General features: G+C 47.7%; 10 protein-coding genes across 10 annotated transcripts; 6 read left to right on the top strand and 4 right to left on the bottom strand.

The window, feature by feature from the left end:
* Window positions 1-125: 125 nt before the first annotated feature.
* N7487_001550 (uncharacterized protein) lies at window positions 126-1,007 on the top strand (the record flags this gene model as incomplete). Its single annotated transcript, XM_056869298.1, has 3 exons — window positions 126-661; window positions 716-793; window positions 854-1,007. 3 exons carry the CDS (start codon window positions 126-128, stop codon window positions 1,005-1,007), a joined length of 768 nt encoding a protein of 255 aa, XP_056734082.1.
* A 521-nt stretch (window positions 1,008-1,528) lies between these two features.
* Window positions 1,529-1,741, bottom strand: N7487_001549 (uncharacterized protein; the record flags this gene model as incomplete). Its single annotated transcript, XM_056869297.1, has 1 exon — window positions 1,529-1,741. The coding sequence occupies one exon, from the start codon at window positions 1,739-1,741 to the stop codon at window positions 1,529-1,531; it is 213 nt and encodes a 70-aa protein (XP_056734081.1).
* Window positions 1,742-2,629: 888 nt separating this feature from the next.
* N7487_001548 (uncharacterized protein) lies at window positions 2,630-3,441 on the top strand (the record flags this gene model as incomplete). The annotated part of the gene is made up of 3 exons (XM_056869296.1): window positions 2,630-2,645; window positions 2,704-3,054; window positions 3,164-3,441. The coding sequence occupies 3 exons, from the start codon at window positions 2,630-2,632 to the stop codon at window positions 3,439-3,441; spliced, it is 645 nt and encodes a 214-aa protein (XP_056734080.1).
* An 821-nt stretch (window positions 3,442-4,262) lies between these two features.
* On the top strand, window positions 4,263-4,547 carry N7487_001547 (Zinc finger RING-type; the record flags this gene model as incomplete). Its single annotated transcript, XM_056869295.1, has 1 exon — window positions 4,263-4,547. One exon carries the CDS (start codon window positions 4,263-4,265, stop codon window positions 4,545-4,547), a length of 285 nt encoding a protein of 94 aa, XP_056734079.1.
* Window positions 4,548-5,456: 909 nt separating this feature from the next.
* Window positions 5,457-8,378, bottom strand: N7487_001546 (Ataxin-10 homo-association domain-containing protein; the record flags this gene model as incomplete). Its single annotated transcript, XM_056869294.1, has 2 exons — window positions 5,457-8,142; window positions 8,206-8,378. The coding sequence occupies 2 exons, from the start codon at window positions 8,376-8,378 to the stop codon at window positions 5,457-5,459; spliced, it is 2,859 nt and encodes a 952-aa protein (XP_056734078.1).
* Window positions 8,379-9,391: 1,013 nt separating this feature from the next.
* Window positions 9,392-10,726, bottom strand: N7487_001545 (DHHC family palmitoyltransferase; the record flags this gene model as incomplete). Its single annotated transcript, XM_056869293.1, has 3 exons — window positions 9,392-10,378; window positions 10,431-10,584; window positions 10,638-10,726. 3 exons carry the CDS (start codon window positions 10,724-10,726, stop codon window positions 9,392-9,394), a joined length of 1,230 nt encoding a protein of 409 aa, XP_056734077.1.
* A 417-nt stretch (window positions 10,727-11,143) lies between these two features.
* On the top strand, window positions 11,144-12,862 carry N7487_001544 (putative transcription factor Rap1; the record flags this gene model as incomplete). The annotated part of the gene is made up of 4 exons (XM_056869292.1): window positions 11,144-11,266; window positions 11,322-11,407; window positions 11,464-11,704; window positions 11,777-12,862. The coding sequence occupies 4 exons, from the start codon at window positions 11,144-11,146 to the stop codon at window positions 12,860-12,862; spliced, it is 1,536 nt and encodes a 511-aa protein (XP_056734076.1).
* A 338-nt stretch (window positions 12,863-13,200) lies between these two features.
* On the bottom strand, window positions 13,201-14,276 carry N7487_001543 (chromo domain-containing protein; the record flags this gene model as incomplete). The annotated part of the gene is made up of 7 exons (XM_056869291.1): window positions 13,201-13,219; window positions 13,276-13,301; window positions 13,360-13,759; window positions 13,823-13,902; window positions 13,954-13,996; window positions 14,050-14,194; window positions 14,270-14,276. The coding sequence occupies 7 exons, from the start codon at window positions 14,274-14,276 to the stop codon at window positions 13,201-13,203; spliced, it is 720 nt and encodes a 239-aa protein (XP_056734075.1).
* Window positions 14,277-14,627: 351 nt separating this feature from the next.
* On the top strand, window positions 14,628-16,862 carry N7487_001542 (chaperonin-containing T-complex subunit CCT5; the record flags this gene model as incomplete). Its single annotated transcript, XM_056869290.1, has 9 exons — window positions 14,628-14,637; window positions 14,790-14,838; window positions 14,937-15,030; window positions 15,083-15,166; window positions 15,241-15,530; window positions 15,584-16,232; window positions 16,296-16,614; window positions 16,677-16,765; window positions 16,818-16,862. The coding sequence occupies 9 exons, from the start codon at window positions 14,628-14,630 to the stop codon at window positions 16,860-16,862; spliced, it is 1,629 nt and encodes a 542-aa protein (XP_056734074.1).
* A 5,248-nt stretch (window positions 16,863-22,110) lies between these two features.
* Window positions 22,111-22,633, top strand: N7487_001541 (uncharacterized protein; the record flags this gene model as incomplete). The annotated part of the gene is made up of 2 exons (XM_056869289.1): window positions 22,111-22,331; window positions 22,513-22,633. The coding sequence occupies 2 exons, from the start codon at window positions 22,111-22,113 to the stop codon at window positions 22,631-22,633; spliced, it is 342 nt and encodes a 113-aa protein (XP_056734073.1).
* Window positions 22,634-26,611: the final 3,978 nt, after the last annotated feature.

Genomic DNA, 26,611 nt, shown 5'->3' with positions numbered 1-26,611 from the left:
CCAACTCGTAACCTCCCGACGCTACCTTCCACCCTCTATTTCAGAAGCTATCAAGTTTACACTCCTCCCCACAAGTTGTCAACCTCACTATCAACGCTCATGCGCACGCGCTCTCCTCCAGCATAATGTCACCCACGTGGTTCCGGAAAGGCATCGACCCAGGCACTATCATCACCCTTGATCAACCCGAGACTTCGAAATGGAAAGTTGTGAAGAAGTTGAATGAGTATGATCACCAGCTTGACGAAGACCGGCGTCGCCTTGGTTTTCACTTATCCTTCGCCTGCACCAAACTCCTCTGTTGCGATCCTGAAGACCATACAAAGCTTGCCTTCATGCGAATTTACCTGCAAGTCCCCTTTCGCGGTACTGAAATGGATGATGCACGAACGAGAGCCAGCCAGGCCATGAAACGCACCCCGCAAGAGCTAATCGCCTATCAAGACCTTACTCAGAAACCAAGCAATACCCCAAAGCTCTTGGGACACAAAACTACCGTGCAGGGCAAATCAGGTCTAGTCCCGGGTGGGTTCGCGGTCTGGTTGGTGTGGGAGATGGTGCCAGGGCTGCGCCTTGGCAACAAGAATGAGCCCGATCCATTCTGGACTCTTAGTGATAGTGAAAGAGAAGAAATCCGCGTTTCGTTTGTGAAGACTTTCGCGTAAGTCGCTACGCCTATCTCTACCCTTTAGAATTAACATCAACGGAACCCTAGTGAGATGAGGGAGGTTGGGTATCTCCCTGATAAGACTGCGCTTAGTAGCCTAGTCTGGCACAAGGACTCAAACACCCTGTATGTCTAAGCACAACAGTCTTCGCCTTGAATGCACAAGCTAATGTCGATGATCTATAGTTACTTCATTGGATTTCGCGATTGTAATTTTGGCCAACCCAAAGGCCCGGTTGTGGCTGCTAAATGGGTAGCGCATTACGGGCTCGCGATACCAAACTCCAATGAATGGCTTAAGAAGGGATGGAATCAGGATACCTCAGCCTGGAAATGGTAGTTCGCGCAGATCTGAGGAAGATGAATGATTAAGAAAAGTGTTACTCTGACATCTCTATGGCTATTTCAAGAGATGGCGTAGGGAGTGGTTTGATTGACTAGGTGGTGGTTACTTTTTTTGGTTGATGTGACAGGTTTCTCAATTGTATTGAGCGTTTCGACGTCTTCTTACCGTTTCAAGGGCTTTCATTGCTGCCCATTCCAGTGTAGATGTCTTGACGACCTGTTATGATGACGATGTCAATGCAGGAAGTTGGCGGTAGAAGCCGGATAGGTGGTCCACGTCAGGTTTGATCAGTCTTTGTAGTATAGGATGTGGACAATCAACTGCGCCTGTTCTGCGTCTCCGTTAGAAAGTGAGCCCGTCACCATCCTGCCATACAGCTTCACTCTTCGACGGTTCTTCAGATTGACTGCTCGCCCTGGAATCATCTTGTCTGTGTATGCGTCAGTTTAATTGCCGGGTCAATAATGCCTGCACAACGGGGTCGTATTTGCTGCCCACCTGTGCCTAGAGTCCGACTAGGGATTCGGCAACTGGCGTTGCAAAGCCCGCTGTGCCGCCCCATATCGTTGACCATGGCCGGCCTTCGAAAATCTAATGTACCCAAGGGATGCGGCTCTCGGGCTCAGGTATAGGGCTGTCTGGTTGTCGCAGTGAGGGACTCGAAGCCTGTGGTGTAACTTCTCCTCGCCCTGGTTCCAGGGCACAGTATTTGTTAGAAGCGAGGTCATCTGGTTGGTATGTTTGAAAATAGAGGTACTTACCATTTCAAAAGCAAAAATTGCAGGTACCTAGGTATGGAATATTCACCGGCCATCCTCCGCCCTTGTGTGTCTAGGCCTTGGATGACAGAGCTACCTATGTATATATGGAAGCTTTAAGAACAGTCAATATCCCTATAAAAAATTCCTCTGCACAGTTTATACGTTTGGCGCCTTTACATACATCCTTTTGAAAAACACTACTTAAAAAGACATAAAGACCAGCTAAAAAGACCATCTGAAAAGAACGAGTAATAACATGTTGATAGGTCTTACATATAGCCTCCCTAATATCATAGGAGACTAAAAAAATGGATCGGAGTATTCAAGTCTTATAGAGGCCATATAAACGTCCGACTTTTGTATAGTACTAGAATATGACTCTGTACCTGTTTACCAGTGGACAATGAATCAGCTTACTTTTAAATATGCAATAGGATTCACAGCAATGAGTGTTCTGAATAGTTTCAAGCATAGCCCGTGGATATATATACATAAACCACAGTTTACCAAATCCCCCGAATTATAAGACCTAACCATTTCCCTGCCAATTATTAAAAATTATTAAAATGTGCGTGATTTGATGTTTAAAATCTCAATTCGGGCCTTGTGAGAGCTTGTATAGTGACGAACCAATCAGAACTGCCGCGCCGCGTTATCGACTCTCTGCCTTCGGAGAGCTTCGTTATAAAAACAACCTACACAACCTACACCCAACCTACATTTCCACTTTACAGCTCAATATTGTGCAACAAAAGCAAACAATTCCACCGGTGTCACACAACACACGGGCTTTCCCCGCCCGCATTCCTCACAAAACAGCTCCTTCGAAAGCTTGAGAGTCTTCCACCCCTCACCATGTCGACCTACGAAAGTACGGATCCGTATCAGTCAAATAAAACCTGAATCCCCCAAACTAACATCATTTCCAGTTGAACACAATACCACCGACCCCTCAACGGCCCCAACTGCGCGCCGCCGCCGCCCCGACCTCTCCACCTTCTTCTCAACCCTGTCCCAGATTACTCCAGCTCCCGACCACAGACCCCATGCAGTCCCAGTTCCAGGAGATGTGAGCGCAGCATTCTTCTCTCTCGCCGAGGCGTTGGATATGATGCGCCGTGAGACCGATTCCGCGCCGCGCCCCGACGCGCAGGAGGGCGCCGATAACGCCGACTCAAATACCGGTCACGAGCTGTTGACCACGATGATCCAATCCTTGCTCGCACAGGCAGATATGCCGCCGCGCGAGGTGGAGGGTGTTGATGAAGAATTCTGCGATAGTAAGACAGTCCCTTAGCTTGCTGTGTTCATCGATTTCCCCCGCACTCAGCGGGGCATTCCAATGTTCCTTTGTCACCTGTATAACTAACCACGCCTCGATTTATCTAGTGCTCGAACGCGTCCCCAAAGCATCTCTCAAGCCCGATGATACCTGTCCTATTTGCAACAACCCCTTTGTGGAAGATCCCTACCCGCTCATCGTCCAGCTGCCCTGCCACCCGACACACCGCTTCGATATGGAGTGTGTGCGGCCCTGGCTGCGGCTGCGCGGGACGTGTCCTCTTGACCGTGTGGACTTTGCGAAGCAGTTGAGAGATAAGGCGGAGGCGAAGAAGAAGCTCGTTGAGGAAGATGAGGAGGAGGAATGGGATGGCATGTATGGCTAAAGAGATCTGACCTGATACTATGCAGGCCCTTGAATTTTAAGCTGCCCACTGTGATGGGGATTACAAGGCAGTATCTCCTATCTTAGCATGAGTGAATGACTGTTGCATCTATCGATCATGTACATTCGAACCAAATGGATATTGAAAGTATGATACTTGAACAAAACACAAGCTATCAAGCAGATAAATCGTGTGAAAAGATGCGGAGAACACGTAAAGGAGGATAACAATTGTGTTTTCGGTGTATAATTTAGGCATCTTGGACCTAAAACTGCATTCGCACCTACATTTCGAACCAACATCTCGAGGCCTTTCCGGAGATTTATGGATGCACACTCAGTCTATGACTCCTTTGTCCCCTTATTGGCTTTCATACATGTAATCTAATTATCAAACCTACTTGAAAGACCCTTGTCCTCTCTTTGACCAATGTTTAGGACAGTTTCATTCATATCCTTGTCTAAAAAAGGGCATACAACTTCATTGTTAATCTGAAATCCTCGTCGAGTATCTTCCCGCTGCTCACATATAAATACCAAGTCCCCCAGCCCTGATTTTGATATAATTCATCATTCCACATCACATCCTCTCTACAACCCATCTTATCATTCTCTATCCTTCAATCAAGTCACAAACAGTGACACCACTCACGGATTATCACACACATAATCAGGGTATTTTCTCCTCCCATTCCTCCCTGTGAAACTTTATCTACTCGCTTACTCCCAGATTACCATCATCACCTCTATACACCTCAACCACATTTGGCAACCCAGATACTTACATACCTGTAAGTATCCCAGCCCATCCAATCACCCAAAATGTCTACCACAGAGACTCTCGCTCTCATTTTCTTTTTACTTCTACTGGGATTAACCATCATGATAATCATGATTCTTGTCAAGGAGTGGACAGAGTACCAAGCTACGCAATTTTGGCCGAAACTGCGTAGTACTCGCACTCTCGATCTGGAATCGGGCCTCAGTTTACTCGAGGAAATCCGGCATCTGACATGGCGCGTCGAGCAGATGGAAACTGATATTGGTCGCAAGTTCCAGCTTGCTGGATACTTGGCTCAATACCATGATGAACCTCCATCTCCTTAACCGCTCTCTATCTTGTCCAGTATGCTTTCCGATAACAGACGCAAGACACAAAGACTGATCTCAATCTGGATGCCTCCTATGCGTAGGGATAGTGCATGAGATGTTCGGTCTGAGTGCGTTGTCCCAGTTTCTCTGCCCTATACTCCCATGTCTTTCGAGGCGGCTCAGCTTGATGGAACTGGAGTGGGTGGGGTTATTATATTATATATGTTCGGCTAGCACTAAGGTGCAGTACCGGCGGTTTATCATCAAAAGATGGTGATGTTAGAAAAGTTTGAATGTGCCTATGGTGGACATGGTTATGTTCAATTGATATCTGCCATAGGTGCTGTTACTGTTTATCTTAGTTTTGGAGGTGTCTATGAAGACGCTGTGGAAATGGCGGAGAGAAGGACTATAACTACCTACATAGTTATATAGGTGTAGTTATATAGGTGTAGTTATATAGGTGTCTTCAACCAACTCAATATCTGTAGTCTTGGTAAAATGGTTAGATAAAGACTACTGTTGAAATACCCTGCTAGACATTAATTAAAATGTACGACTACCTTACTGGTCAATGGTAGAAAATAATTTGCTAAGTTTGGAAATGTATATCACCCTAGTCCGCTAGTAATTTGAATAATCTTGTAGTCAGTAAGATCCTTGATGTTTTCCGTGTAGAGGCCAGGAAGATCTGCAGGCACAAAGATCGGATGTTCAGGCATCAGCCCGTGTAGACCCACCTTCTTTTGAAAATATGCGATAGTTCTAACAACCCCCATGCCCAGGTAGATATCTCTATATACCATGGATCCTACAGAAGAAACGAATTGTAATCGTTCAAAAGTATCATTCAGAGATTTTTTTCTGTCTACTCTATGTACAGTAACCGGTACAGAATTCATCACACATAACTTCAATGTTTCATCAAATTTCCTCAGCCCGAGCCTTGGACCGGATGGCCAACTTGCCTGCCTGGTTGATCATCGCTTCGTAACCACTCCGCTCCAGCACACCGCCGTCCTTGTTGACAACCTCACGAGCCTCGAGTTCTTCAACAAGGCGCTGGTTTTCACGGTTACCCTCCAACAAGAACTTAAGACACATTACAGCATGCTCTTTGATGTATGGGTTGTGGGCGTCGAAAGCGGTGCAGCAAAGAATCGCCTCAACACCGCCGTAACGACGGATCTGCTCTTGGACATCGGGACACTTCCAGACAAGCGAGGAGAGCACAAGCACAACCAGCTTCTTGAGGTTGCGCCATTCGAACTCGGAGGGATCCTCTGTGATGGGAGGGGACTCGGGTCGAGAGTCGACGCTGCCGGCGCCAGTGTCGACGGGATCTGGGTCACTGGGATCGTAAGGACGTTCGACGGCAACGGGGGCCGGGGGACTGGCGCTCGAGGCTTCGTTTGTGGTGTCGTTTCGGGGAGGAGGGGGAGGGGGAACGGAGCCAAAGGACAATTGGCTCAACTGACCCTTGGGGATGCTTGCTTCCAACTCCTTGATCAGTGTGACCAGGTCGTAGACGATCTCCCATTTAACCAGTAGGTTCTTCCAGTCGTTGTTCTCGGTCAGTACGGCGAAGAACTCCAAGAACTGGTAGACACCTTCGTATACCCGTTCCATGTCCCATAGATTGAGCGGGAAGTCCTCCGAAAGAGCCCGGTCGGCACGGATCTGGCCTTGGAGGTAGATCAGAGCGCAAGTCTCCGGGATGATGTTGCCACGGAAGATGGTAAAGATGTATCGGACGGTGAGAATATCAACCCGGTTTAGTGAACTCGGGTTTCGGGGAATGTTGGGCTGAGCTGAGCCCGTCACGGAAGCAGGAGAGTACTTGGCTCGGAAGATGTGGGTGAGGATCTTGATCACAACAGCCTGCGCCGGAGAGATGATGTCCTTGGGCTGACCGAAATCTGAGTAGGCATGAGACATAAGGCCGTTCTTGAGCACGGCCTCCATGATCTGGACCATCATCTTGAAGTAAAGCTCGTCGTCGGGGAGGTCCCATGCCGCGATGAAAATCAGTAGTTCACGCAGTAGGTTACGTCCTGTCTCCTGCGTGAGCAGGATGTGACAACGGAGCGCTTGCATGTTCCTGGATCCATTCCGTTCACCACCCTTGAGACCAAAGCTGTCCACAATACCAGCCTGGACAATCATAGGCAAAGCCTCAATTTCTGCCGGTCCAAGAACCAGAGGGATATCTGTGAGAAGACCCCGCTGTTGATCACCAGGACGGCCGCGGTATTCATCGTCTTCCTCTTCTTCGTCATCACCTTCTCCATCGACGCCATCGTCCTCCACGTCATCATCGCCATCTCCGTCAACACTTCCGTCAGCCATGTGGTCCAGGCTGTGTGAGTCGTCATCTCCCACTGTGTGCGCATCGCCGTGGTCATAGTCATGCTCTTCGTCACCATCGATATGTGATGGCTCCTGGAGCCGAGCCATGAGTTCGTCCTTGGCCTCTTGGAGAGTCTCGGCGGCAGATTGAGCCGACCGGGGCATACTGGTATCTTCGTCTGTAACAGGTCCATCCACTGCACCGAAATCGTTGATCTCTGGAAGATCGGCCCAGCAAAGACGAGGGAAACCAGCCGTGAGACTGCGATCGATAGTCAGGATGGTCTTCTTCTTGGTGACTTCGTGTTCCTCTTCTTCCTCGTCATGTTCCCTGTGATCGTCATGCTCTTGTTCTTCGTGGTCTTCAGGTTCCTCGTGCTCTTCTTCGGGAAGCGCAGCCGGGAGCTCACGAGCCCGGTCCTGGAGATCAGACCAACCGTCAACTTTAGCCCCAAGTATCGCAGTCAAAGCAGCCCTGATATCTTTCACCTGGTCTGGGTCTCTACCCATTTCCTGGATAGCGCTGAGATCTCGGCCCAAAATCCTCTCCATGTGATCCTTAATGTTAGCCAGAAGTAGCATAGCAGCCTCTTCCTTGATAGTTGCCGGCTCCCGCGGGAACTTGGCGATAGTCTCCAATAGCAAGTCCTCTGCAGTTTGGTCGTAAAGCGCACGGATCGGCGGGTTGATGACGCGCTCTCCAACTTGCACAATCGGTGCCACTCCTTCTCGCGAGCTGGCATCGTCCAAAGGCTCCTTTGGTTTGATGATGTTCGTATCAGCGGTCGAATGGTAACCAAACAGATCCAACCAAAGGACCATCTTGCGATGCTCGTTGTGCATAATGAAGTTATGAAGGTACTGCAGGCACGTAATCAGAAGGCGCTTGTAGAGGTTGACGACTTTCTGCCATCGCTCCTCGTTCCGCGCATTTTGCTCGCCGTCGAAGCCTCGAGCGGTGACTCGCACACAGGTGTCGATGAGAGCTAAAATTCTTTGGTCAAATCCTGTTTCCGCCGCAAGGTTCTGTGCCTTCTTGGTTGTGGCGAGGAGGTTGCGAGCGATTGTACACAGATCATTCAAGCGCTCAATATCTTTGACCAGCGAGAAATAATTGTATGCGATCAGGTTAGCTGATGAGTGTTCGTAGCTTGCTGCGGGGCTCTTCCACGCGAAAGATTGGGACTCGAGGACGGGGATTGCTTTGGTGAGGACGTTTGTGAGACCTTGCCAGATATCCGGCGACATGCCGAGATTGTGACTAGTGAGGCGCAACATATTAGTATACAAAGCATGAAAATGATCAATTATATTATTATCTTACCGAACATCACTCTCCTGGTGTGTCTTGTACAGGATCTGCTTCCCAGCGGCAAGCATGTGCTCCAAGCGCTTGTCATCGATCATGCCCCGAACTTCGTAGTGGCTTAGGGTCCCTGCAAGGACTACCTTGAGCATAAGCTCAGCTGGCGTGCATAGTGGCTTTGGATCTGCCATCTTGCAAAGAAAATCCCTATGAAGCGTATCCCGTGCGGTAAACAGCGGGGGAGATCAGAAGTGGGATGAGAGAATCCAAGATTCGGAGGTGTGGAGAGACAAATTTTCCGCCCGCATGATTGTTATCGTTATCGCTCAGGGCTATTCCGCCTAACAGTGCCATTCAGACCCAGGACGATCATTTTGAAAATTGATGTAATGCTTTCCCACGCTTAGGAGGTTTAGTTCAGTTTGAACATTGAAATCTCTAGAATTCACCACATTTTACACATCTCTTCCCTTCGTCGCTTAAAACCGCTGGTCCACATGGAGAATGGAGTAATTCTCTAGTTCCTGAGTGAAACGGAGAGTATGTATAGAAGATACCATCTTTAAACAAACACTGTCTACGGATATGTGTAAATGTGAAAGATAAAATTTGTTTCCAGTAACCACTATTGATATTGGCAAGCGTCCAATTGATCTGAGTACTTTCAGGCGGGACTCTGAGCAAGCACGGCGGCTGCGGTCCAATGGAAGATATTCCGATGCTTCCCCTCGGCGTGTAACTGAGAGAGAAGCTGTTCGACATCACTGGCCGAAGAAGAGTCACTCTGAGCCTTCTGCATCCCATTGAGAAAACCCCTGGAGCTCATCACGTAGTTACAGATAGCGGTCAGCATTAAGTAGGGATAATGTTTCCAATATTGATCTTGTTAGATCATCTCATTAGTGCCTGGTTACGCAGGCTTGTTTGCTTGCAGGTTGAGAATTTGCTTGCTAGTTCCACCCTGTTTCTAATAGGATTGGATAGATCATGATTCTATCCAGCAGTTGCTTGTAGCCATAAGAGATCTACAATGCACGGAGAGGATCGTCCAATACCCATTCAAAAGACGCACATACAATCAGGATCCGATTTACCTTCAATTAGCGTTGTAGATACATAGCACAACGTCTTTCCACCAAATATATTTTAGACATTCCTTTAAAGCAAACTTTCAAACCCAACGTAGATGGTATTTACAATGAGTCTAGATACCGGATGTCTCCTTAGATCGACGAACAGATAATCCCACCACGTCCCGAAGATTATACCAGAAGCCCATATCGTAGATGTTGTCGATATCTCTCATAGTGTGGAGTCGCTTCCATCGAGGGTCAGGAGGCACGTCTGAATCTGGGCGATGAGCAATGCAATTGGAGTCGTTGGCCAATAAACATCCTTCAGTTGGAGGATCCTCATCAGTAACCAGGATTTGATCAGTATGCACAGGCCATAGTTGATCATATAGATCCATGGGAAGAGGGCGGTCGAAGATGAGACTTTGTTTTGTCTTGAATACAAAGCCGTCTTCCACATCATCTTTCCAATCGGACCACTTAGCGCTCTCATTGGTTGTCACCCCAGCCCAAATGAGATAAGTATGATACGCCAGGAAAGATATTGCTAGAGGGGCAGTCATAAGCATTAGCAGAAATACTGCCCCAATCTTGGGGTAAGCAGAGACCACAATGCCCCATGTGTTGATCCAGACTGTCCAGCCTTGCATGGCCTCCTGTATCTCCGGCGGAACCGCTTGTTTCAGCATCTCAGAGAGTATGGAGTGACCAAGGTAGCAGCCATAAATCAACATGGCAGAAATGGAGACCAAAAGCGAGATGAAGTACACACAATTGTTGGCCCCGACACAGTTCATCAGCCAGACACAGTGGTGGTCGTGTCGAGAAACGCAGGCCTGACAAAAGCTGCAATGCTTGCTGCGCGCTGGCTTGAGGAACTTGCAAGTGCTACATTTATGGCCCGGATGAAAAAGGACTCGGTCGTATGGATAGCGTCTCATTTCTTCCTCGTGGTTCTCAGCTGTGATAAATGACTTCGTCACAACACACTTGTAGAGCAGGAGATATGGCAAGCTGATAGCTACGGGTACCCAGAGGCGATGAATGCTCGAAAGCTGAGGCCATGCGGCCGGGACAAAGATGCCTTCTCCAATCACCAGCAAGGACGTAAAGAAGATCTAGTATGTATGATTAATATCTAGATAAGTAATAATGAGTTCCCAGACTCACCAGAACAAGTGGGTGATTCTCTTTCAGTACATAGCTGCCAGATCGATTCCAGCCTCGTACTATCCTCCCGCCGAACAAACGATTATCGACGACGGAAATTCCATTCGGAAAGTACACCCACAGTGCCCGATGTAGCCAGGCGACCGGAGTTTTCCTTGAGAAGTCAGCATAGAGCTTCGAAGTCTTGTAAGTTGACAAGTTACTTACCGGAAAGCCGGCAGCCTTCCAAATAGCGCAATAAAGGTGAACGCCGAGATCGCCAGAATCACCAGACCAACGGTTCTGAGGACCCCCATTCTGAAGCTTAAGTTCTCTCGGTAAGTTCAAACGATATACTGTTATCTCTGCATCCCTCAGTAAATATTATTCACGGTTCCCGCACTCCTTGACTCGTCAATCAGTCAACACGTTTTCGTCGCAAGTCGTCAGTTTTATGTATGACACGTGACCACGTTTTCAGTCTCGGCGTCAACCAATTATTTCATCTATGACCCCTGCCAATGAAGACTACCGGAATCTTATATGATCGAATTCAAGAACTGACAGTTGGGTCAGCAATATAACGCCTGTCTTACACCATATCCCGCTGTTGAATGGGAAAAAGCCCCTTGCGACACGTCAACACGTGATACCGCGTCACAGACAAAGCTGGCCTACTTCAGGGTGTGAAAGCTCAAAGAAAAGTGTTTGAGCTTGAGTTCTGCAGGGTTGAAATGGCGAATTCCACAAATTACTCGTCACGGGCTGAGACTACGACTATGAATCTGTTCCAAGGTGCACGATTCTGGCTATCTCTAACGGTTCCTCAAAGGCAGAGGTTCAAAGAATTAATCAAGGTATTTCGGGAACATTTATCTTGTTTCAGAATTGTAGAGGTTAATGAATATCTAGCAATATGGTGGCACCGTTGTGCTGATGGAGAAGGATGCTGATGTGAAGCTAGTGGACCACACGAGGAAAGACCTGCCTAGTGACACGTACGGAATACTGAACTCTTCACTAGCTCAAGATCAGTGTACTAATTTAACAATAGTTTCTCATATCAATATGTCGAGCGTTCTATCAACAAAGGACGACTTGAAGATCTAGAAGCCCACCGGGCTGGGCCATCTGCACCTCGTCCAATGGGTGCATCCAATATTCCCACGAAAAGCACAAGATCGTTTTTCACCTTGAAAGAGGATCAAATCTTGTTTGACTGGGTCGAACACTTTGGACAGGAACCGGGGGCGCCTGTCCAAGGTAATATAATTTATCAGGATTTAAGTGAACTGGTATGCTCTCCGGTTTCTGCCAAGGCCACATAACATGCACATAACAATCTGATACTAACTGGCAGAACACAGTTTCCCAGTCATCCATGGCAGTCCTGGCGTAGTAGATACACGAAGCATCTGCGTGGCAAGGGCCGTCCAGGGGGTGGCACTCCAATGTCATATGAGGACCTTTTACAGTCTGCACCATCCCAAGGGGAACGCCCAAAGACCTTACTTGCCCGAACATCACCAAAGGATTCCACGGCGGAATCAAGCTCAAAGGTTCCCCAACTGGCACCACCTGCCCCGGTCCAAGCAAGTACACCAAACAGGTCAAAACGAAAACGAGATCCAGTCCCTGAATCGCCGAGTCAACACCGAAGAGATGTTTCACCTATGAAAAGAAGAGCAATCGACACTTCTGCAACTGCGGGCCCTCCATCACATCGTCCCCGTCCTGATGGTCGGGGAGCCCAACCAGAGTCATCAAAAGTGGCAGCCACACCACACTTTACCACACGGTCAGAAAGAGGCTCTCCTAGCGTCTCATCAGATGTAGCATCGCTTCAAGGCCTTGGGATTCCAGATCTCTTCCCAACACCGAACCCTTCTATACAAACCCCTCGCCGCGTCACTCAGGGGACTGAACAACGACCAGAAAATGTAACAGAACCGCCAGCGCCGCCGGCCCGACCGCGACCATTGGGAGACAATGCCTTCGCGCAGTCTGGCCGATTCAAGAAACAAGTACCGAATCCCAGACCACCAGTCGCCGACATCTTCGAAGACCCAGTGGATCCCATGTTCCTAGAACTCCCATTCTTGCCATCAAGCCCAGCATCTGAGGTTGGTGATGATGACACATCAGATGTGCCCGACGTCGATACCTGGATTGATCAACGCCTGGCTCTAGGTGCCAAAGAATCTCACGTGTTCGATGCTCTGCGATGTACAAGCATGGTCCCAGAGATGGCAGATAAAGTTCTGAAATATCTCACTGCTGGGGATGGTATTCCCGATGACATGCCTGGGGTCTGGACAGCCGGGGACGATAGCTGTTTACAGGCGGAGGAATATTCGCGTGTGCAGCGAGCGTTGACGAAACACGGTGCAGAAGCGTACAAGGATAGATGGGAATATTTCAGCATGGCCCGGCAGACAGGGCTCATTGAATGATAACCACGGGACGTGGAATTCGAGAAAATACACCTCTACAATGGACGAGTTGCAATTGTGAAGTTAATGAACATTAGCGTGTAGCTAGAAACGAAATAATCCCCGAAGACACCGGTATTGACCTGCTGAGAACGCAAAGAGGAAATTGGAAGTCGAGAGTAAACATCAATGTAAGGGTAGCAGTGCCATGTTCAAAACGCGTTGGTAATAGTAGCCAGAGAGCATTTTAGCGATGGCCAGTCGCTATAGCACACCCGAGATTAAAAAAATGGCCTAGAAATATCACGCTTGTGTACAAATTTCGAGTTGGTGATATATCGAATAGTCGGTGAAATGGATCAATTATCTTTAAAGACACTATGAGGTGATGTTAGAAACGTATTTCGAGCTTTCATTGGGTGGGCATAACTCACAGGTGCGATTCGTAAAACTTGAGCATCTAGTTTGGTGGTCAGTAACCTTGTCGCTGTTTTCCGGCACGGTAGAGGAGGACATACCTTCATTGGACACTTTTCATAGCAGGCCTGCACAGACAGTTTCGCCTTGTGTCCGTTGTTGAACTCAAGCCAGGCCATGAGACCCGCATCGCCCTCTCGGACAATTGTGTCCACCTCTTTCACATCCTTATCCCAGTTTTTCCCCTTTGGAAGCCATTGAATGCCATTTTCTTCGGATGCGGGGGAAGCTTGCTTGGATGTCTCCTTCGGTACTGACTTTCGGCGCTGTCTCTTGGCCTCGGTCCCTGTGGGGGCCGGTACACCCTTAGCAACCTTCGAATCACCCATGGATTTGCGCTTGCGACCTGGTTTTCCTGGGGCGGGCTTCTCTTCGTCCTTCTTCTTCGGGCGACCACCGATCCTCTTGTAGTAAGCTGTGACAATATCGCGGGCTCCTTCCCTATAATGTTTGTCAATAAATGCGCGTAGCAGATGTCGAAGCTCAACCGGTGCGTAGACGTACATGAGACCATCCTCGTCTTCCCATGTGTGGTCTTCGATCTTTTCGTAGCCTTTCCATTTCACCAACAGTTTGAGTGTTCCCTATGATTGATTAGCTTATCGGCGCAATCGGGCGGAGTGTTGTGAACATACATCATCAAGCCAGTCGTGTTCAATAATATTCTCGACGACGTAGCTACATTCAGTAAGAGAAATGTATACTTCAGTCGGCCGGGATGCGCAACTCACAGTCCCTCTTCCTCATCGCCTTCCTCGTCGTCTTCTTCGTCTTCTTCGTCTTCCGGGGATTCCTGGTCATCTTTGCTATTTGACTCTGGCGCATTTCTGAAAGGGATATCGCCGGACTCCTCGTCGGACACATCTTCAACGGGAGCTGGGTAGCAAACAGGTCAGCCGAGATGCTCACCATTGCGCGCGCGACATGTCAACATCGGGGGGAAACACTCACGAGGCATGGCTCTGTTGAAGGGTGAAATCAGGTTAGAGAGTTTGGAAAACAGATTGGCGACTGGAGGATTAAACCCTCAATTGCAGTTGTAAAGTCAGACAAAAGCCTGGCGCATTCAGAGCAATTGGAGCAGTCAAGCAGAAACGCGTTGAAGGCGGACAAGATACGCTATACCGCTTTGGGCAGTCAGAATTTCATTTGTCAAAAGTGCATTTCGGGAAGCTCCCCTCAAGGCTCAACTTGCAAGTTCACTGCTTTGTCTTTTGTCACTTGTTCTTGATTATCTCTTGGTCTCCTTGTCGGTGCCTTTTTTTTACAAACTCTTTATATTTTGCCCAGGTGGCACCCCACCGTTAACATGGCAATGCGTAAGGCCGCACCCCCATACCCCTCATTCTTGAAATGTGCTTTGGCTAACTATGTGGATTTTGATCATCAACAGAGCTTGATATGTCCCAGGGTGATTACTCCTCAAATAACTTGGTACGAATCGGATTCGGTAGCTGACATTAAGGGGTAGCTTCGGTCTTGAAGGACGAGCAGGGACGCCCGTTTATTGTCGTTCGCGAGTACGTTCACCGCTATGCCTTATCCTCCGCTTCAAAATACCATTGAGAGTTAGGGGGGGTTGATATATAGGACTGACGGGTATTTTTTCATAAAACAGCCAGGGAAAGAAGAAGAGACAGCATGGTACTGAAGCCGTTAAGTCACACATTGTTGCCGCCAAGACGGTGGCCAGCATTGTCAAGTCTTCTCTGGTATGGTATTCGGCAAGCAATGAATGGAAAGACATCTAACTCTTGTTTTTAGGGTCCCCGTGGTCTTGATAAGATTCTGATCTCCGCCGACGGCGATATCACCGTCACCAATGATGGCGCAACTATTCTCGGACAGGTTCGACCCCGAAGTCCTTTCCCCCGGAGAGATCCAATTCAAGTTCGAGACGCTGATACGGTGGTTATGGTTAGATGGAGATCACAAACAATGTCGCGAAGCTGCTGGTCGAACTTTCGAAGTCTCAGGACGAGGAGATCGGTGATGGCACGACCGGTGTCGTAGTGCTGGCAGCGGCCATGCTTGAACAAGCCTCGGACCTCATTGACAAAGGCATCCACCCCATCCGGATAGCCGACGGATACGATCAGGCCTGCGAAATCGCCATTGCCGAGCTCGACAAAATCAGTGACGAAATTACATTCAGCCAAGATGATACCACCAACCTCCTCAAAGTGGCCAAGACCAGTTTGGGCAGCAAAATGTACGGATTTCCAGCTGTATATCAGTTCTGGTTGATGCTGACAGTTTTCATAGTGTCTCTAAGTCCCACGACCAATTCGCCAAGATCGCTGTTGATGCCGTGCTCTCGGTTGCTGACTTTGAGCGCAAGGACGTCGACTTCGAGCTGATCAAGGTCGACGGCAAGGTCGGCGGTTCTCTCGAGGACTCTCTGCTTGTCCGCGGTGTTATTGTGGACAAGGACTTCTCTCACCCCCAGATGCCCGATGAAGTTCGGGATGCTAAATTGGCCATCCTGACCTGTCCCTTTGAACCTCCCAAGCCTAAGACCAAGCACAAGCTCGATATCACATCTGTTGAGGAATTCAAAAAGCTGCAGGACTACGAGAAGGAGAAGTTCACAGAGATGATCCAGCAGCTGAAGGAATCGGGTGCCAACCTGGTCATTTGCCAGTGGGGTTTCGATGATGAGGCCAACCACCTTTTGCTCCAGAATAACTTGCCTGCCGTTCGTTGGGTTGGTGGACCTGAGATTGAGTTGATCGCCATTGCCACAAACGGCCGTATTGTGCCCCGCTTCGAGGACCTGTCCTCTGACAAGCTCGGCACCGCTGGTGTTGTCCGCGAGATGAGCTTCGGAACTACGAGAGAGAAGATGCTGGTGATCGAGGAGTGTGCCAACACCCGCGCAGTGACTATTTTCGTTCGTGGAAGTAACAAGATGGTGAGTCAATCTTCGCATCATACGTAGGTAGGGAGGTGTGCCGGTAACTGACTTCAGCTACAGATCATTGATGAGGCCAAGCGTTCACTACACGATGCTCTGTGTGTCGTCCGTAATTTGGTGCGCGACAACCGTGTGGTCTACGGTGGTGGTGCTGCTGAGATTGCTTGCTCCATCGCCGTCGAGGACGCCGCTGTGAAGAGCCCCGGCATTGAGCAATATGCCATGCGCGCCTTCGCTGATGCCCTGGATGCCGTGCCCTTGGCTCTTTCCGAGAACTCTGGTTTGAGTCCCATTGAGACCCTGGCCTCTATCAAGTCCCGTCAGGTCAAGGAGAAGAACACCCGTCTCGGTGTTGACTGCATGATGACTGGCACTAATGGTATGTCCCTAGAAAATCATCCCATACTTCGTTATGTTCATCGGCTAACTTGTGTTCTGTAGATATGCGTGAGCACTTCGCTATTGACCCCCTGATTGGCAAGCGCCAGCAACTTCTGCTTGCTACCCAACTGTGCCGCATGGTTCTTAAGGTACGACTTACATTCACTCCGTCTGTCACGCTCAATGCTAATCCTCAATCAGATCAACAACGTCATTATCTCCGGTGATGATCAGTCTGAGTTCTAGATCATTAGATCCTAGTCCTATTCTACGATGGTAAAAGAAAAAAAAACTGATGATTCTGGTTTGCTATGTAAAAACATGGTCCCTTACATAGAACCCTTTTAGTTTCAATAAAAACGAAAGGATTGATAATGTCTCTATCTGGTCACTTCTTCTGGTCTCACTCTTGATATGAGTCTATATCTACGACTAGCATTTATATGTAGATAGACAATACCCAATCTCATTTTCAACAACCGACATGAGTACTATGCACATCTATAAGTGAGCCTGACCAGAAACCTATCGGTACGACATATTCGTCTCACCAATGAGTCCCAAACGCCCATAGTTCCCGATTCGGTCTTGTTCCTCGTAACCCAGGACCACACGATATGAGCCGGAAGTCTTCGCCGAAACCATGGCAAGCAAGTAAATACCAGTACGGCATGTAAAATCACTATAGGCCTAAAACCAAGGTTCCCATACCAGCAGACAAGTTCGTTCTCGTGGGAGATCCGTGCCTCCATTCGGGATCGTGTGGGATTGTCTGTGTTCACAAGGGTCACCCGATATGCCGAGGAACAACAACCTACCTAAAAGAAGACGGATGCACTCCCCCACCTCAACATCAACTGACAAATTTGGCTTTTTCGGAGCCTGGCTTCCGTTTAACCTCGGTGGGCATTTGTGGGGGTGTCTTTTTCTTCTGTCATAGTTCTTTCCCAATAAGGTCTTCTAGACTTATGGACGAACGGATCCGGTAGCTGGTGACCTGTCCTATAATGGGGGTATACATTTCCTTGTTACCCGGATACGAGAATGGAATCTTAATGTTTGAGAAAAGGATTAGGCAACCAATGTATATTCTTTCTTTGGGGGCACCTGAAGCCTTCCTTGCATGCGACTTTAGGTCATGATGTTCTATCAAACGGACGATGCGTTGGCATTCTGTATATTTCTATACTCCTAATGGCATTCCTCGGGATTTCTGGGAGTGTCAGAGGTATCTCCGGGTTGCTTTCCTTTCCTTCTTGAAGAAACCCTTGCAGAGCGAAGATCGGATCGCTTCTGCATGCACAATATAGAGAACCCCCACTCTACGAAATAATTTGTACGACAAGAAGATGCTGACACCAACACCAAACAGTAGTGATCTACGTTATTCATACATGCAATGATGTTGTACTACATGTTATACAAATCTAGAACAAGCTCATGGCCCCGAATGTGCTGTGTTCTACTGTATCATCGTGACCCTAGGGAACTACTTCGAGCAACAGAGTGTCAGCCTATGGGACAGACTGGAATTATGAACATTAAATAGATAATGATAGTACGTTGGACGATCCTCGGAGCTTTCCTCGGCGGGACGCCCGAATCGGAATTTGACGGTGACGGCCGCGTACTCAGTCTCAGTCTCGGTGGGATGGATATATTCATAGCTCTACAAGACGCACCCTGGCCTTCGCGGAAAGGGCGTCATTATTCTCAGGCTCTTCCAGCATATAGAGGGAAATACAATATTACTTTCTTTTTTCCATCTCCTTCTTGAACCGGCATGGTAGGGCTTTCAGCTTCGTGCAGGGATTCAAGCGGTGATGGTGAGGTTTCATAGTGCATGGAAGTGCGACCTCAGTTCCCCGCCACTCGTGGCCATAGGATTTAGAATTCTGCTGTTCAATACAGCTCGATTGAGGGCGAGACAGGTCTAGACCAGTTCTATTTTCTCTTTTTCTTTTCACGTGTAAACTGTTGATATCGGGAGTGTTGTGACATTGGAGGCTGACTACATACCTTAACCAGAAGTGTCGATCTATGCGGATGGCCACTTATATGTGTGGGCTTGCGTTGCTGAGTAGTCGAAATGGCGGATCGCTTCGGCGTAGGCGATAAAAGAGTCACCATATATTGAAGCGATCGCTTAACCAGACCCCATCTGGATACCTAAACATAATAAAGAAATCACATATCAATTCAAGCAAATGAGTCAATAGTAAGTGCCGTGCCGGGATAAAGACCGTATAATGTTGCCATAACAGTACCCCAGCTGCATCGAGGATACCTATACATAGCACACGCGATTGCAAGACGTGTTGCATCCCGCGGCAGATCAATTTAAAGTCCCCCATGACCTGCAGCGGGTCGTGTCGCAGGGCATCTTCATTGGAATATTGGAAAACAGGCGGCAGCCGCCACCACAGGAGACGGACGTCAGCTCCAGCATAACCGTAGATGAGTACGGCGGGGCACGATGTACCCTGCCTAGACAGAATAGGTACTTGTGTACATAAATTAGTTCGATCTTCCACCTCGGGCCGAATGCAAACCCATCGCCGCGGTGTGACGACCGCTGACAGGTACGAGTGCTAGTCCCGATCTGGCTGCCCATTTTCGTGGCCGGGGCGAGATTGCAATTTGTGGGACATGCGGGTTTGGATTGGTTGTGCTGGTCATTCTCCTTCTTTTCTTTTTGTCGTCCGATAGATTGTTGGTGGAGAGGTCTAGATCAAGGGTATGCTGCTTGCTGCTGGTCGGCGTGGGTTCTCTCTGTGTTCCGCGCCCTGCGTTCTCAATAGGACTGGGCTACATTGCACAATCCTGTAGGAGATAGAATGTCTGATATTTTATGGCGGTAATTGACATAGCCGCGCTATGCTTGAAGAAAACTTCTACCGGAGATATTATTTTCGCGGCTCAGATGACCCAGTGCTAGCAGCCCGTCTCCATGTGGAACAGGATGCGAGAAGGAGCATGGTCCGGTCAGAATCAAGATACTGGTAAATATGGGCATTTCTGACTCTAAGGGGCCTCGGACCATGGGTTATGGTCGAGTCAGCCTCGTCGGTGCTAGAATCTGAACCACCTAGGTTGTTCACATGGGCATCGTGAATTGACGTGGCTTCGTTTCGTTCGTAGTAGATCAGTATTGAGATATCGGACGTTTTTTTAGCCTTCTCGTGACAGCCGTTTTATGTAAATTGGGCATCTTCCTCGGCTGCTAGTCAGCAACTGTCACTCCCGATATGTGGTCATTTAGTTGTTCTACCGCTTCTTCAGGGAACCGTTGGTCTCATCACACGACGACGCAACCTGTTAACCATCGACACATCACAAACCCAGTGACCACTATATTTGAGGTTCATGGCATTTTGACTGCCTTGGGCAACTCCAGTCTCACGGATATATAGTTGTTTGCGGCCTACTCTGTACTGGAGTATGGAAAATCGGTATAGGGCATGTATTGCTCAGGAAGTGACAATACTTTTCAGAATTCCGTATTCTGTTCTTAGTGTTCCTTTTTTTATTTGTATTCTATTTGCGTCAGGTCGAAAATAGTAAATGGTTTGCCAGTGACCATGTTGGATGGCCGAAAGCGGCCTCTCAGGGTCCGGGGTGTCCCCTCAATGTTGCTTCCCCGGATTTTGATCCCCGCGAAAGGTTGGGAGTATTTTTGGAATTTTTTTTTATTTTACATTCGGGAATTTGTAGCGTTGTTATGGAGTCCACGTATTACTCTACCAATTTTGACTCTTAAAAAACAAGAGTCGGAAGGGTTGTCTTTATGTATGCTATATACTCGCAAATATATATCACAGCATCTAGAACCCTTAGGTCGCAACCATTCTTCAAGCCTCAACAAAACATGTTTGATTAGATGTACGTGACGGTCTTTGTTTTCAGTCCATATCTAAACATTATGCGACCAACAACAGCCACGGCTGACGGGGAAGCAGGTGATAATCCCGGATAAATTAGCCTGCTTGCAGGAGGCTCCAGATCAGAGCCCAACAAACTGACAGGTGATCAGGTGCACATAACAAACGAAACATGAAAAATGGACTTCAAGTCTTTGAAGCCAATACCCAGTAAGCGTCCACAATCAGTAGTGACAGAGTGCTGTCACAAACGATCAAAGAGACTAATCAATCACCCGTCGCATGGCGCGCTGTCAAAGAAGCCACAGTGATAACCATACAGAAGAGGCTTCGGTATCAAACAAGGTTTCGATTCCTGGTGGCCTAGACTACGTGTCGATGAAACCCTCCATCTCAACAAAAATAAGCAATCAAAAACAGCCATCTCAGCCATCGCCCGCCACAATCACACGCCGAGAGACTCCGAACCGGCGGTGATGAGACAGATCTTTGTACACAGCCGCTACTGCCGTCCTGGGCGAGGAATAAAAGCAAAGAGAACTGTCAGGAGATAGCCGCCCTAAATAGCCACCGGATGCACAAGGCCTGATGCAGTCAGCTTGCAACGTGGGGGTGTCATTGGCTAGGCGGCCTGGGATCAGCACGTATATTATCCAGTTGTTTGCGCAATGATAATGAACACAAAAGAAGCTATTGTCTCTTGCCCTTCTATAGGTAGATCGGTCTAGGTTTTTAGTCAGGTGGTTTTGTAAATTGGACTATTTCTGGAGACTCTTGTCTTTGATTACTTCGTTTCTCCGACCATCCCAACAAGCAAAACCCGGCTTATGATCTCTTTGGGGAAATGAATGGCTTGGGATTCGTGTTTGGGATTGGGTTTTGTACAAACCTACTTCCTACAAAAGGAATTAATTGAAGATCTTGAATCAGGGGTGTGGAAGTCCACAATATGAAAATAACCCTGGCTACGACAGGGGTTGTTACTCACTAACTCAAATACCAGACAGCCAGAACAAGCAAAGAAAGAGAAACAAACAGTAACCAGCATTCAATATGCATTTATTTCTTGATTTCACTCACAGAATGCTTTCCCAGAAACAATATGTTACGACGAGGTGGCGGATAAAGCATGAAGCCCAAATACTCCATGCTATATCGAGTAGAGTATGTATAGACCCTTGCACAAGGTTCAACATCAGGGAAGTGGGTCCGTAACGTTTGAAAAATGAGAGCAAGCATGCCAGGGCTACCGAATACCTGGGAACTTGATCTGCAGAAAGTACAGGGTGGATTGATTATTGGGCCCCAACTCCAAACAAGGGAGTTGTCGACGATAGGGGACCAGGGGTCGCACAGACAAGATAATGGGCTAGACCTTTCGATGGTATGCATGTATGTGTTTTTCTTCTTTTGCTAGTTTGCGATGGTTGGACTAGCAACAAGAATTACACACATGACCACCTCAGCCCGAGCTATTGTAATAGTTGGATGTGACTGCGATATTGAAGAGCGAGGGGTGTTATAAAAAAACAAAAAGACAGAATACGTAAGACCAGCACGATCTTCGTCTAGGATAGGGATATATTGGGTGTCACCTGTCCCAGTAAAACATGATGTTTAGAAGCGGACTATCCAGAGACATTCGGAAGAAAATGATCGTTGCGGATATGCAAGTGCTGCTTCCGGCTGGATCGCAGAATCCAGGAACCCACATCCCATCCTCGTCTCGGCTAGTTTCATGGGGCCTACCAGCCTCGCGGATACAGCAAGCTTTCGATCTGGAAGATTCCCCGGATATCCATCCCTTGTTGATGGTCACATGCATTATCCACAGGTAAGTCGATCTTTGCAGAGTAGGGAACCGGACAAAAGGACACGACCACATCATTACGTACTTGAAGTGCTTCGTACCTGGTTGAAGGATATCTCAATTGCATGTTGTTGTGCCTCATTTGGTATGAATGCTTCTAGATTGGGTTCATCGATCAGTTGTCCACCTGACTCTGTGAATCTAGAAAACTATGTCCGGCTTCGACTCCCGTAGTCCGCGAGTACCCCTTGCTCGTACCAGTCAACTCTTCAACTTCGAAATTGATTGACTTCTCGCTTGGATACCAGGCCTCAAACGATACCTGATACCTGGTTCCCCCTTTAGATTAATTAATTATGGATTAGATATGTATTAGACACTAAGATTTCATCTGAGCACAGACATTTATGCCGGGGAAGCGGGCTACAAATAAAGTGGGAACATGGGGGAATGTGATTTGCTACCTGGTTGATGTGATACAAAGAGAACCCCCTCGGGGACTTCTGGAGGTCGCGACATGTCCTATTTACTGCTCTGTATCATTGCTCAATTTTGCGATCTATATCAACATTTAAAACAAAGAATTACGAGGTCGAAATGGTGCGTAATCCGTAATCTCCCTGAGCTCAGACCGTAGGAATGAAAAGGATTAAATTATTGATTATTGAAGATACTCGTACCCTCATAAACCGTTATATGCCACATGTTTGGCCGTCCAATGTAGTGACGGTGGCGCCCCATCACATTGGAGCGACGGCTCTGACCGTTGGTTTGTTGACGCGAAGCGCGTTGATCTAGGAACAATGACACGTTAAGCTTAGTCTGTCGATTCCAAATTAGAGGGTTTCCAGGTTCTTGTTATTCAATTAATTGCCGTCGAATCTCCGATAGAGCTCTTTGTTACGTCCAGCCACATTATGTAGTATGTGCACCCCGAATAGATAGAAACATCGGTGATCTCATTGATCGACGCGGCGCATGGTGTTGCGTCCCATGCATGAGTTGCGGTATATTACAAGGAGTATATGATAGGATGGGAGATGGACGAATATGCTGTATGACAGTGATACTCCCCTGGGAGGGGAAGGGGATCTGAATACCCCTGAGGCATGGAGTCCGTGTAGATTGAATTTAGAAAGCCAGTATCTGTTTTCGTGCCACTAAGTCACATCATTGGGTCGGACAGTTCAGCTGTCACTCCAAGCCGTTGCGTGGATCAATGAGCTAAGGCATTTGCATTGGGCAGCGCTATGATGGTTCAATCAGTAAGCAGGAATAAAATAAACTATAATGAGATAAGAGAATGGGGCGAGGCGTCCCATTCCGTGTCACATGGACTCAGGTGATTGGCAAGGCACCAACATAGCCCAAATGGATGCAGGAGATTTGAAGAGAATCATATGGCAAGAGGCGTCAACTTGGGAAAAGTCACAAGCCCCTGAGGTGGCGCCCTGTTCCTGGAACCCCACATCATGTGACGTGACCTGCGCGTGACTTTGCCACTTTATGAGCTGTCTCTTCGGTCTATTACTCAGATTAGACAGAATCGGGTCATTATACCCCGAAATGCGGGCTGTACTATCGCATGGGATTGTGGGTACTGATGCCCTAACTCCTTAATTTGCCCTATCGGCACCATGTAGCCCTATTACAATCCGAAGCGCGCTCCTCATAATGACCTGCGCCTACATCAGCTGTCATCTGCCATAGCCTTGGGCTCGGTCTGATTCCGCTTTGGCGCCTCGGTCTGCCCGTGACCACATTTAGTGGGAACGATTGTATTTTGTATACAGCACATAGAATAATGCCCCACCCGGGTACTGGTTTCCCATCGCCTGGCGATAATCCTTTCGGCCGCCTAGCAGGGACCTCGGTACCCCAGCATCCCGGCTTTTGTCACCCATGTCCTATCGAAGTGGGGCGTGACTTTCCGTTTCCCCAGTCCCGAGCTATTGCCAGCCGCAGCCTTAACGCGATCATTTATGCAGCATGTCTAGTTTAATGAGGTATCCTATGTGTAGTTTTATATTGCCACCTGGTACCACCCGAATACTACGCAGTGAGACAGGAGCTGAATGTGTAGACGAGTAGATGAGTCAAGAGAAATGAGTTTTTCCGTTATGCTTTGTTGTTTCTCTCATCAGATTATTCATCGAAATTACTTCCATATGCCATTGACATTGTTGTGCGGATTTTGTAAACAGGGGGTTAGCAGCTATGAAAAAGTTAGACTGCACAAGTGGCCAGACAATGCTTTGCATCCTGTAGATGATGGTGTAGTGTCATACATCCGCAGGGATACGTCTGTTACCAACGAACCGTTTTGAACGAATCAGACGACTTCGGTATTTTTTTTGGTGGTCAAAGAAGATACACAATGATTGATTGGTTAATACCTTTTAACTGAGACCTTCTGCGAGGGAAATGAGATATCAAACGACTTTCATACACCAGCTCTTCCGATGCACCGATTTGTAGACTTGTTTTTCTCATCAAGATCCCCGCAAATCCGAGGGCTCTGGTTACACTTTTAGAGTCTCAGATGATGACAGCTTGTAGACTTCCACATAATCTGTTGACAAGGAATAATAGGCTTGAATATGTGTCGGTCAGATTCCAAGTTACTTACGTAGGTAGTAGCTATTTTCTATTATGAACAGGGATTTCATAGTGCAATATCACATGATAGATGAAACGTGCACCTGGTGTGACTTTGCTCTAGCAGGGGTCGTGTCCTGGAAGATCGGCCTCCCAGGCGTCCGGTTAGAGGTTTGGAATGATCGGGTAGGGAAAGATACAGTCCCTTTTCCGCCAGTCTGGGCTTGAGAGCAAGGTTTACTGTAAGCGTTCAACCCCCATGACAAAAAAAAAAGGACATCTCTCAACCGGCTTCTTTCGTATTGCGGCCTTGCTCATGTCGACCGTCATCTGTTAACTTCGTTTCTCAGGAAAAGCAAGGAAAACCAATGAAAAATGCAATGACAGTTGAGTTGGCAGACTCGTGACTATGTAGCCTAGCTTTGTGACACTCTCGACTGTCGTGTCCTATTTGAATAGACAAAGATAGAAAATCTGGCCAGGATATGCCCATTCGGAAGATAAGAAAAGAGAAAGGGCGGTAAGGCTGGCGCAGGCTGGCGCGCTCTCTTGAAATGAAGCTGTGGCTGATTTGCTTTTTTTTCCCATCCACATGATTGAGGCCTGACGTGATCTACCAGAATATCCCTCAGAATTGTCACCGATGAAAGCTGTATAAAAAGAATTTACCTGTTTTGAAACAAAGCAATGCATCTAAAACAGAATTCGATCTACTATGGAAGAAGTACGTTGGTTCCCCGGCATGTAGCCGGGCTTGGAAACACCCCTTTCTCCCGGGTAATAGCTGCTTGCGGGGGAAAAGAGCTGGGGAAAACCGCAGATTTCAGCCGGAATGGATAAAATTAAATAACCATTAAACGTAAAAGCAACGAGGCGCTTAGATGGAAGTGTATAGTCTCCGGAATTATTTGTGTTTCGACCGCTATAATCTTGAGCTCATGACAATGAATACTTCCTTCCGGTCATGATATGCTTGAGAATAAGTGAGAAGGTCTATATGGATGACCACAACGTGGCTTGAGACCTTAGACCGATTCCTAGCCCTTTGGACGCGGTGAACCCCATAGCCCGAGTATAGAGCGTCCGTGACGAAAATAGCTTAAACGCGACATCAATTTGACAAGTCAGCCGGACCTTCAGCGTTGCCAGAACCAATAGCTGACAGTTTGACAGTTCATCAGTCAGTAGACCTCTTTTTTTTCTTAGGAGTAAAGAGTAGATTGCTAGTGGCGAGATGTATTGCCCAAATGTCAAATGTCAAATGTCCAAACGACCATTGAGATACATTAAGTGGCGTAGAGAGAGCCTTGGTCTGGACTTTTCCGGCAAGTCACTGCAACTACCGCGTTGGAAGGCTATCGTTTGATCAGTACTCCGTACGGAGTACACTTTGGCATTTTCTTTCTATTATTTTATTATTTTATTATTAATTTCTTTTTTACTCCGACAGGTCACAGGCACTTAAAGGCTTTGATTATTTCTCATTCTTTAATATGGAGTAAGCTCTTTGAAATGTAAGCAATATTCCTAGAGCCTTGGAGACGACCTACTTCAAACCAATACCTACATCATGTGTATTGAAGCTCTGGAGGGAACCTTGGTTTCCAAGCTGGGAAGGTTCAACTGATATTTAGGTAATCAATACTAGTATCTATGGATATTGAAACGGAAACTGGTACTAACAATACCAATGTATTTTATGGGGA

This window comes from Penicillium crustosum (assembly GCF_028827405.1).
Source record: "Penicillium crustosum strain IBT 35664 chromosome Unknown utg000001l_segment0_segment0, whole genome shotgun sequence".
In the NCBI taxonomy this organism is placed as follows: domain Eukaryota; kingdom Fungi; phylum Ascomycota; class Eurotiomycetes; order Eurotiales; family Aspergillaceae; genus Penicillium; species Penicillium crustosum.
The sequence above is the reverse complement of the archived record's forward strand: the minus strand, read 5'-3'. Positions and strand labels throughout refer to the sequence as shown.